At 42.1% G+C, this 11,348-nt stretch overlaps 1 protein-coding gene across 2 annotated transcripts; it reads left to right on the forward strand.

The window, feature by feature from the left end:
- Positions 1 to 10,969, forward strand: LOC138975445 (collagen alpha-5(VI) chain-like). 2 transcript variants are annotated; one of them, XM_070348132.1, is made up of 10 exons: positions 1 to 410; positions 1,743 to 1,803; positions 2,710 to 2,888; positions 4,050 to 4,285; positions 5,066 to 5,259; positions 5,811 to 5,867; positions 6,854 to 6,987; positions 7,530 to 7,742; positions 8,123 to 8,308; positions 9,631 to 10,969. In XM_070348132.1, the coding sequence occupies exons 1-10, from the start codon at positions 369 to 371 to the stop codon at positions 9,679 to 9,681; spliced, it is 1,353 nt and encodes a 450-aa protein (XP_070204233.1). In that variant the 5' UTR covers positions 1 to 368; the 3' UTR covers positions 9,682 to 10,969. The 2 variants fall into 2 exon arrangements, with proteins under 2 accessions (XP_070204233.1, XP_070204234.1); XM_070348133.1 differs by having other exon boundaries at positions 14 to 410; positions 9,569 to 10,969.
- Positions 10,970 to 11,348: the final 379 nt, after the last annotated feature.

The raw sequence follows: 11,348 nt of genomic DNA on the forward strand, positions 1-11,348 counted from the left end.
ATCCCACTTCAACTGAACAAACAAGGCCAGATTAGCGCAATATTATATGAATGAAGCTTCATTACTGCACGATTCTGATTCAAATATGTGAGGCGTGGAGTGGGAGAGACCGTGCGCCATATAAATACGAGTGTTTGCAGAAGTGGAAGCATCTCATCCAAAGCTCCATAGAAGAGTCGTCTCCAATACAGAACCTGTTCTGCCACTGCTGAAAGTTTTTGCAAACAACAGTGACATTTTGACAGTAAACGGAGGAGCACTTCACTAGCTGTAGGAACGCGGAGAAGACTGCACAGTCATACATTGGTATCGGTGTACAATTTTGTTTTCCTGGATTTGCTTGAAGTTTCAAGAGACTACACGAGAAGATGTTGGCCGTGATTGCTCTGCCGGTGTTGCTTCTGTCTCAGGTGGGTTGATTTAAATTCTTCTTTTATTAGTTTTATTTTCATTTCATTTGCTTTTTCAGGTTGTTTTTTTTATTAGTAGTATTTGCTCCGTATAGAGTGAAACAGATAAGTTTTCCTGTGTTTCTTTTTGTTTGTTACTTGCTTTTTGGTGTTTTTTGTTTTGTTTTTGTTTTCTTTTGTCGTTGCATTTTTGAGACAGGAACAGGACATAACAAGACACTTAACATAAAAACATCATACGTCTACGTTGTCCTGTTATTCTATTACATTATCTGCAATGTTTGTTTTGCTTAATTGTGAACAGAAACAAAACCTATTCGATTGCTGTTTTCTTATAACGGAAATCTGACTCACGGTATCCATGTTTCTGTATGACTAGGGGATCTTTACGTCCTCACAGAAAATGTTCCTATTACAGACATGTAATTGGTGATATGGTAAAACATAGTTTCTGTATGATCAGCAATTTTATACTTTTGGGGGCAACTGCAAATACTTACAGTTTAATTGAACATTCGTGATGCAGTTTTCTCTTTTCCGCGTACTTTGTTCGGATACTGAAGAGTGAAACAAAAATGGAATAATAGCTGAAATGAAAGAAAATTGACCCCAAAAAAGAATTTATTGAATTAAAGTTACATGAAATTATCAGTTAGGTTCATTAAAGAAACAATAAATAAAAATGAACAAAGTACGAAGGAATCAACGCGCTTTATCTGCTAGTTCTCCATTGGCAATGGCAATCGTAACGTTTTATTCTGTGGCTGGTTTGAATACTCTCTCCTTATTTCGCTTCAACATTTCTACACTCGAAGGAAAGAAGAATACAATATAAAAAAAAAGTTCTGCATAGGCTCCAAATGACATTTTAAAGTGAATCTTTTTTTTACATAAGGGCAGTTTGGTGACCTTTCTACGTGGCCTATGTTTGAAAAGATAACCCTTTCGAAATGGAATGGCAACACTGCTGCAACTTTGCATTCCTCGAACACTGTTTGCCGACCGTGTTTTTTTGTATAGAGAATTATGTCTCGGTAACGTCATATCTACACGCAAAAGGCCCTTCTTTCACACAACGAAAAATGCTTATGTTGCGTATTTAGTATTGTTTGTTTGCTCAGCTGTCAAAAAAAGTATGGCAAGGAGGTATTTTGAGCATTGGGAAAGTACGATACGAAATGAAAATGAAGGAAGACCGAACAATATCAAGTGAAATGTTCAAATGAAAATGAAACGACAATGGGAATACTTTTTATTTGTAGTGGCCATCCGTATTAAGTTCAAGTGTTCTGGGTAACATGGATTTCTTTCATTTGTGGATCTTTATTGCAGATGGTATTGTCTAACCCGACCTACCGAGACCTGATAGACCTAGTGGAACTCCTTGATGTTGGTGAGTAGAGTTTTTCCATCTGTGTGTGTGCTGGTAAACTCGTTATGTATAAGCCATGATGGTGTACTCATAACTCAGTGTAAACAACCTCTCCTATAGATTCAACCCAATGTCTTATTTTTATGGAAGAAACCAAAAAAATTGTGTGTTTTTACACCCCCGGTATAGGGGTGTGTATAGGTTTCGCTCGATGTGTTTGTTTGTTTGTTTGTGTGTTTGTGTGTTTGTGTTCGCATATAGATCTCAAGAATGAACGGACCGATCGTCACCAAACTTGGTGAACAGGTTCTATACATTCCTGAGACGGTCCTTACAAAAATTGGGACCAGTCAAACACACGGTTAGGGAGTTATTGGTGGATTAAGATTCTACAAGGACTTATAGAGGGACATATTAATGGTCAAAGGGAAATAACCTTCTCAGTTGGTGGCAGTGAGAATGGTTATTTCCCTTTGACCAACGGGGGTGTTTTTCCTACCTCGGAGGAATTTCTTGTTTCTGTCAATACCAACAAGTTCATTGTAGGTATGTGTGTTACGAAGATGCCAATACAAAAATCCGAATTACACCCCTCTGAGGATATCTTCCTAAACGTAGGGTCATGAACTCCAAACAGTTGGGTGCGTGCGTGCGTGCGTGTTTGTGTGTGTGTGTGTGTGTGTGTGTGCGCGCGTGCGTGCGTGCATATGTGCGTGTATGCGCGTACATGCGCGGGTATGCATGCGTATGTGTGTGGTTGTTTTAGTGCATGTGTACGCGAGTTGTTATGCATCTTTCTTTCTTGTCTTTTTTTTCTTTGGTTGCTAGCAATCAAGCTAAGTCCCTTTTCTTTTCTCGGATTATTGTTTCTTCTTTAAATTATCACCTACGGTTTGTTAAAGTTCTCGTGCTGTTTCTTTTCTACAGAAAAGCGTTACAGCAAGGAGGAATTAAAAGACTACATTCGTGTTTGCAACCAGGATCCCATTGAACTGGGTCTCGTCATTGACTCCAGCGTCAGTATCCCAAAAGACGACTTTAGGACAGGACAGGAGTTTCTCAAAGACTTTTTGTCCAACTACACCATCGGACCTGGCAAGAATGAGGTAAAAAAATAATGTTTTTTTTAATATATATAATTACTAATAATAATTAATCAACCCTTTTCAGAAGAGCTCACGGCGATGTAGTCAGCTAAAATAAGAGAAATAAATATGTACAGCGAAATTGGGCACACTTGTGTGAAGCCTCGTTTCATCGATAAGCGAAATAAAGTTAAGCCGTTCCCATTAACATTGGATTTTAAGTCCTAAAGAAGATTAAGTTGTTTTACGCTAGTGCAGCACCTTTGGGCCAAGCAAAGCATACAGGTTCAAACTTCAACGAGACAAAAAGGTCGACTCGCACTGTCTGAGGCATTTCTGTTATCCTTTCGGACTTATATGATATACATGTACCAAGACAGTCTATAAACCAAATCATAAATCAAATTTATGTTGGCCCACGTTAACTTCTTTTGCATCGAACACGTCATATTTTCGTGTCAAGTGTTCCTAATCCTATCCCTTTAGCATGATGATGATCCACTTTAAAAAACCTAAACGTTTAATATTGTATTGGCTCTGCTTGTTTCTCACAATAAACTCTACATGTTTGTTTTCATTTAGAAACTCACATTTAAGCATCTGTGTTACTTTCAACATAATCTTCGTTAATGAAAATGTATTCACAAAAACATCCCCCCAAAAAGAAGCGAGTTTCTCTTGATGTTGTCTTCGGTGAATACAATGACAAATAAACAATCATCAAAATTAATGTCAGGCCCGTTTTTCATACTAATGCGTGTGGTAGTATCGTACAAAACTGAGATCATCTCAAACAGCTTGGATTCCACACGGTGTCCATGTCCCATTGTGTTGTTCAAGTATTCTAGACGTTCACACGTGAAACTTGTCTCACGACGGCTAAGGCCTAAACAAAAAATAGGTGTGGTTACGGTAACCCGACCTACCCTATTTTTAGGGGCCGACCCTATAACTTTTTATTACATTTGTCAAAACAAAAAAACCAGAAAAACGAGTGCAGACAACGCAATGAAAGCGACAGCGCTCGAGTCGCACACTTATTTCCCTGTCAACGCGAGGTAGTATCTTGTAAATCTAGTACCATCCTTATAAGCGGTTTCCATATTCTACTGTGGTGTTGAAGTATTGTAGATGTGTTTCATGTGATATTAATCTTACCGTGGCTGACGTGCTATGTGCTAGGTACGTGTAGCAGCTGTGACCTTCGGAAGAGGAGTGTACGAACAGGACAGCTTCAACTTCTCCACCTACAAAACCAAAGATGAAGTTCTGGATCACGTGGTCAACATGAAGTTCCGGTTTGGCACGCGCACGGACACGGGTGACGCCATCAAACACATGCGGGAGAAACAAATGCAGAACACAAGGTCATGGGCACCCAAGATTGTTATCGTGCTCACGGACGGGAACTCCCAAAGGTTAGACATTTTGCCATTTGGCTTTTACTCTGGCATAGTAACTCTCTAGACGTTTCTTCTTTCTCTCAATTGATATTCCTTTTGACCAACACTTTGCTAGAAAATTTGAAAAACAAAATGTTCCTGTCGACTCTCCCCATCTTGACGTAGAGTTCTCTCAAAAAGACGATGTTCGGAAATGACTGTCGGGTGTGTGTGGGTTTTAAAAGAGTGAATACCCTTGCTTCTTCTTGGACAAATAAATGCACAACGATCACAACCACCTGCCTACGGAGACCACCCTGACATATCCCCGATAGATTTCCCCCCAATGTAATTCACCTTTCCACAGCGACCACCGGTCTTTAACGACCACTGACTTACGGTCCGAACTTGGGTGGTTGTTTTAGACAGGTTCGACTGCAGTTTCACACACGGATTTGACATAGACATAGAACACTTTATCATCTCAACGAGAAACTCAGGACTTTCACCGTGTACACTGAGAAAGGCACCAAAATAGATATCGGTCCCGAATAGCCAAATATAGGTCGAAGGGGCATGAACAACCAACAAGCGACCGACGCAGAAGAGAGGGGAGCGAGAGCGTTGTGTGTGTGTCCGTGAGTAAGCAGTGGATGTGTGCATCGGTAGACTAGAAACAGACCTGGGAACCCATACGATTTCGCCGTATTCTGTAAGCATGATTGTCTAGAATACGATCAGTACGGTCAGTTGAAAAAATAAACGACGAGAAACATTCCTGGACCACGTTTCTTTACTTTTCTTCTTGGTGTTCAGACGATCGTGGACGAAGCAGCAGGCGGCAGAGGCCCGAGCAGAGAACATCACCATATTCGCTGTGGGCGTTGGCCGCTCCGTGTCGCAGACGGAGCTGCTCAACATCGCCGGGGATCCGGAGCGAGTCATTCAAGCCAACAGCTATGATGACCTCAAGAACGTCAAAGAGCAACTCGCCCACAAGACCTGCGTCAGTGAGTGGCTTATTGGTCTGTCTGTTTGTGTGTCCGTACGCTTGCCACTGAGAAAGGAAGCAAACTTGCATCGGTCCCAGGTGGTCTATAGGTTGTAGAGACGATACAAAAAAACAATGACTAACCAACCAACCAACCAACCAACCAACCAACCAACCAACCAACCAACCAACCAACCAACCGTATGTGTGCCTCTGTCTGTATGCGTCTCGGTGTCTATGTCTTTCTCTGCCTGCCTGTCTGAGGGGTGTTTGTCTCTGGGGGTGACCATGTGCGATTCAAAATGGCCGCACAATTTCAGAACACAGAAAAATAAACAGACAGAATAATTGTCCGACCTGTCTGTTACTTTTAGTCTTTGGGGGTGACCATGTGCGATTCAAAATAGCTGCACTATTTCAGAACACAGAAAAATAAACAGACAGAAAATTGACCAGCCTAGCCTGTCTGTTACTTTTAGACTGTCTGTACTGTCTGTCAGATTATATGTCTCTGTGTGTCAAATCAGGTTTGGCTGTCAGTACTTGATGTTGTTATCTTTGTCTTTGCAGTGAAGCCCAGGCCTACCACCACTCCGATGCCCACCACCACCCCTCTCCCTCAGCAACGTAAGTCTCTGCCATTTATACAGCACATTCTTGACCTTACTGGAATGTAAGGTTTTAGATCGTCGACACAACCCGAGGTATACCTAATAAGTGGATTAAACTAGAAGTAGTTCTCATTCACTTGTGCTGACACATAATAGGATGAAAAGCGTGCTTTCCTTCAATAATTCTATTTTGTTACAAGTCTGAAGCACAGGAAGGCTGGTGCTATCTAATTTCCACTTACTCAATCTAGTTTACTATAAGCCGTTGATTCGTGTCTTCGTGTTATATGATCTAATTTATAACAAATGTGGTTGCAACAGTATATATAGTCTTGAAAACGTTTCAGACCAGAAAATACTGAAAAGCATACCACAATAAAGACGGGCGCAGTGGCCTAGTGGATAAGACATCGGCCGTGGTCGCGGGTTAGAATCCCGGGGGGTTAAGGGTTAAGGGTTCAGATCTCCCAGGTCAACATACAGTGCCTTATCCCCCTTCGTGTGTACACGCGCAAGCACAAGACCAAGTACGCACGAAAAATATTCCTGTAATCCATGTCGGAGTTCGGTGGATTATAAAAACACGAAAATACTCAGCATGCGCTTTCCTCGAAAGCGGCGTATGGCTGCCTAAATGGCGGGGTAAAAAAAAAGTCATACGCGTAAAAACACACGAACGCAGAAGAAAACGAAGATACCACTATTAAGTCTCTACACACAAAAAAGGAAATGGGCACAATCCCTATTTTCACACATTCCACTTGTATAATTACTGTGATGGTGTTTAGTTATTTATTTACAAGCCATTCAGGGCCATAATGAGCAGGTCGATTTTGAAACGATTTTCTTTAGAAGTCGTTTACAGCTTATATTCGTTGTCTCTCTCTTATCCATCGAATGGGACACTAGAGAAATCAAATAACACTAAACAGCAGCAATCATCTTCAAAGCTACAGATATTGAACCCCCAGAACTCACTGTTTTTTCCCTTGCTCTGTGCAGCTTGCAAGGATAAGTACCCCAGTGACATCAACTTCATCTTCAGCCCGGCCAGCCTTGGAATAGACTCCACCAGCTGGGTCACGCAGTTCATCTCGCACACCCTCAACAACGAGGAGCTCGAGTCAGGATTTCAGGTCTGTTCTGCACATTGCCCAAAAAACCCATTCTGTCTGATAGAACTTTAAGGAGCTCGAGTCAGGATTTCAGGTCTGTTCTGCACATTGCCCAATAAACCATTCTGTCTGATAGGTCTTTAAGGAGCTTGAGTCAGGATTTCAGGTCTGTTCTGCACATTGCCCAATAAACCATTCTGCCTGATAGGTCTTCGTTCGCTACTGTAAAATCCTTATGCAGCTCCAAAAACAAAAGCAAAATCTTTAATTCAGCAGCTAACCCAAAAGCTTCCCTGCTAAACTCAGCGTTCTGTGTGCGTCACTACAGACTTTAAGTCAATCGTGGTTAACGTTAACGTAACCGTAAGTCACGTCTGGTAGTTGCGCAAAACAGTGCGGGCGAGACTAAGAGGGTCGCTGTCAAATAAGCTAACTATGCAGACTGTTAGCCTGTGATAGTGTTCTCGCGTCGTAAAGGCTGATTGCGCAACCCTCGACTACAACTACGGTCCTATCTTCCTAACGGAGTCATGCTTTAACGCCCCTATTTTATGCCCTTGCAGTACGGAGTGGTGAGCGGAGACTGCCCGGATGACGCTGGCTTCGCGCTGAACGCCTACACAGAAACGAGCAAGATGCGCGCGCACCTCAACCGCTACGACCGCAACAACCTGCCCACGCTCGTCAGCCACGCCTCCACTCGGGCCTTCACCGCGGAGAACGGAGCAAGAGATCAAGCTTCCAAGATCGCCGTCATCTTCGTTGGCAAGGCCAAGGTGGGTGTTCCGGTTCATTTCAGTCTTCGTATAGTATTTGAGGATCTCAAGGCTCCGGTCGTCTTGCTCGGCAAGGTCAAGGTCAAGGGGCGAGGACGGGGATGTCGTGTTTCAGTTCTCGTGCAGTCTTGTGTAAAGTCTTTTTAAAGATCGATGTTGGCATATTGACTGACAAGGGTGGGTTAGTGACAGGCTGGCTGTGGCTGTGTGTCTTCGTGGCTTTGTGACCGTGTGCCCAGAACGTGTCTGCCGACATATCTATCCGCCAGCTTTCTATGTATGTGTTCCGTCTCTACCCCCCTTTCAAGCTTAACAGTCATTGTTCGTTGCTTATAATCCGGTTACAGCAAAACACAGCGTAACTCGTTTCTCTTTCGCAGGTGGACAACTCAGCTCTGAGCAAAGCCATCGCAGAGCTGCAAAGCAAGGGCGTGACGGTGTTCATCTCAGAGGCTGATCCAGGGGTCAATCTTTCTGGCCTGCCGCAGGGTGTGCGCGTGCTGGAGTATGGCTCTTCCATGAGCCAGGCTTCCGCCCTGGTCACCCACATCTGTCACATGGACGAGGTGAGAAGAGCGGATTTTACATCTTGAGTGGTGTGCATGCATGTCGTGTTATTATTTTGTTGTTGTTATTTTAGGGCAAGATAACGCCTGTTTGCCGTTAGAGAGAAAAAACTTGAACTCGAAAACTGAGTTACTGCATAACTGAAGCAATAGGTCCAGAGGGACCTTTCTTGCAAGCCAAGTCCTTTTTGTTATAACATACATTGAAACAGCAAAATGCAACCGTTGGGGAAGAAAAGGGGGGGGGGGCTGCGGTGGAGTATTTACACTGACTGATTACACACACACATACACACACACACACACACACACACACACACACACACACACACACTGTTTAGCATGAAACAAAACAGAGACAGAGCGGAGAGAGAGAGGGGGCAATAATGATTTAGGGAGTCAGAGGCGGTGCTCAGTAACTGTAGGAGCCCGCCTCGTCTGTTCAAGCCCGGCTTACCAAATAAACATGAGAGAGATTTTGTCTGTATCTACTGTCCTATTTCCCGTTTTCTGCCGTTTAATTTCTTGTTGCTATGGTCTTCTCGCTGTTGATGTCTACAACTAGGAAAGTATTCCGCACTGATTGCTTTCTGACGATATTCATATTGGTGCGCAGACCGTTTCTGTCGCTGTGTTTCCACATTTTTAAAGGTCGATGTTGGCATATTGACAAGGGTGGGTTAGTGACAGGCTGGCTGTGGCTGTGTGTCTTCGTTGCTTTGTGACTGTGTGCCCAGAACGTGTCTGCCGACATATCTATCCCGCGCCAGCTTTCTATGTAGTATGTTCCGTCTCTACCCCCCCCCCCCCTCCCCCCCCCTTCCTTCTCCTGTAAGCACTGAGTCATGCTCACTATCACAGATTTGTTCAGGCGTTAGCCTACAACTGACAAGAGCATCTTTCCACTTGCACACACACCTAAACTCTACAGCCCGGCTGCTTCCTATAACGCAGCAGGAATATTTTGCTGACGAAATTTCGCAGATTGACGTATAGGTTTCAGTTACGAAATTAAATTCAGCAAAAATAAAAACTCGCATTTTGCACAGAAAGCAGTCTGGCTGTTGAATTGTGGTATATGTCTAAATGGAAAAATGTGTTTCTACAACATGTCATAGATCTGCTGTGTGGTGGTAGGCTATAGGCTATGACCGCTAACAGGACTGAAGAGCGGGTATACCTTATATATCTTACCTTGTGTTGCACGGTACTCTCCTTTCTCTTTTCGTTGCTTACGCGTGTAAACTGTTTTTGTTGCAGACGATGTAGATCGAGTAGAGACGTAGGACAGCATTTACTTATGTCTAGTTTTCATTCCAAAGGACGACTCTGGCTCAGAAACAGGAGGGGAAGATGAGGACGGCTGCGACTGACAAGAACCACAGCCACCCAAGAGTAACTTTAAAGGGCGCATGCGGCTTAAAATGAGGGTTAACTACCCTTGAAACTGCCCTGAACATTTCAGACGCTGCAACAGCAATCAAACTGAGTAATGTATATGTGTACACAATGAAAAGAGTAGTAGTAGTTAATGTATTAAGATATGTATCTAGATTAACATTAATTCCTGTTAGTTGAGCATCGCTGATTGTGATTTAAAGCACTGATTTGTGTATCGTCTCGAAGAGGAATCGTCGTCATAAAGTTTTACGGAAGTACAGTAAAGAATCGTGAATTTTTGGAAACAAATGCCTAAAGGTCCAGGGAGGTAACAGTTGTCAGGAACTGTTACATAATTCTGATAGTATCATCACCAAATGAGGCAAAGCACGAACAGCCTAAGAAACAAAGGGACGTGAGTGGTCTCCCTTTATTTTTCACAGAATTCTGGTTGCTCAAATCTGGTGGGATGCTCCGTTTTTCTGACCTAAAAACACTGCTTATTGTGAATTATTGTGCAATATTTGTCCAACTTTATATTTTACATTTTGTGAGTGGAGTGAGTATGAATGGAATTCTTAATATCTACTTAAAATTGTTTGCAAAACGTCAAGCGTACAGTATATACCATGAATAAACTTAAGCCCATGTTTGATATTACTACTGAACAGGAAGAAATATACACGCAAGCACGAATACCATATCGTTATACTTGTTTAACTTGATTGTATTGAAAACAGATATTAGGTCTTAAAGTAAATTTGAGATAGCTGGGGGATTATGTGAAGGTTGGTTCAGCACAAACATTATCACATTTTGAAAACAATTTGTTAACATTTTTTTTATCTATGATTAACGCAAATTATGTTTATATTTACAGTAGACTAGAAGCTCACACATACTTAGTTACTAACTGACTTGTTTTGTCGAATGTACGTTAAATTATTGTTCTGGTTTCCTTTTTGTAAAAAGTTTAATGTGGATGACTTTTTGTGTAAAAGATTTGTCTCGTTCTCCCTATATTTTCAAACTTCGTAGCCACTTTACTTTTGTGAAACTAGTTCACGATTTTTAGATGATGAGCATGTGTAAAAGATTTGCGAAAATAGTGCCTGTATAGTTCTCACTATTTTCAAACTCCACTTTGTAAACACGTCACTTTTGTGTTGCTATTATTGTTGATTTTAAGGATGAGTGAGAGGAGAACGTTTACATACAAGTCCGCACACTACGGTTGTGTTCATTTACCTTTTCATATCAATAAACTTAATTTCAAACAAACATTTTGTGTGCGTGTATATATGTGTGTGCGATGTGTGTGTGTGTGTGTGTGAGTGTGTGTGTGTGTGTGTGTGTGTGTGTGTGTGTGTGTGAGACAGTCAGTGTCCAAAACCCACGAAAGGAACAAACCGGCACAAAGCTGAATGTGTCCAGCAGGAAGAAAGGAAAGAACAAAAGTAACAACCAAATAAAAAAAACAAATAAGAAAAGAAGACACACAATGGCACAAGCATATATAATAAATTTATAAACGAGGAAACGAGATTATATAGGTCCTGATATTGGGAGCAGGCCTGGATTTTCTCACTGATTTACCTCAAGTTAAAATGACATAACGTGTGTGTGTGCATGCATGCATGCATATTTTTGTGTTCCAAGG

This window comes from Littorina saxatilis, linkage group LG9 (assembly GCF_037325665.1).
Source record: "Littorina saxatilis isolate snail1 linkage group LG9, US_GU_Lsax_2.0, whole genome shotgun sequence".
Taxonomy (NCBI): Eukaryota; Metazoa; Mollusca; class Gastropoda; order Littorinimorpha; family Littorinidae; genus Littorina; species Littorina saxatilis.

Bases quoted from the DNA above. Each gene is read 5' to 3' on its own strand.
- LOC138975445 (XM_070348132.1), top strand. From the start codon at position 369: ATGTTGGCCGTGATTGCTCTGCCGGTGTTGCTTCTGTCTCAG. The intron at 4,286-5,065 runs GTTAGACATTTT...CTTGGTGTTCAG, and splicing joins ACGGACGGGAACTCCCAAAG to ACGATCGTGGACGAAGCAGC. The intron at 6,988-7,529 runs GTCTGTTCTGCA...ATGCCCTTGCAG, and splicing joins AGCTCGAGTCAGGATTTCAG to TACGGAGTGGTGAGCGGAGA.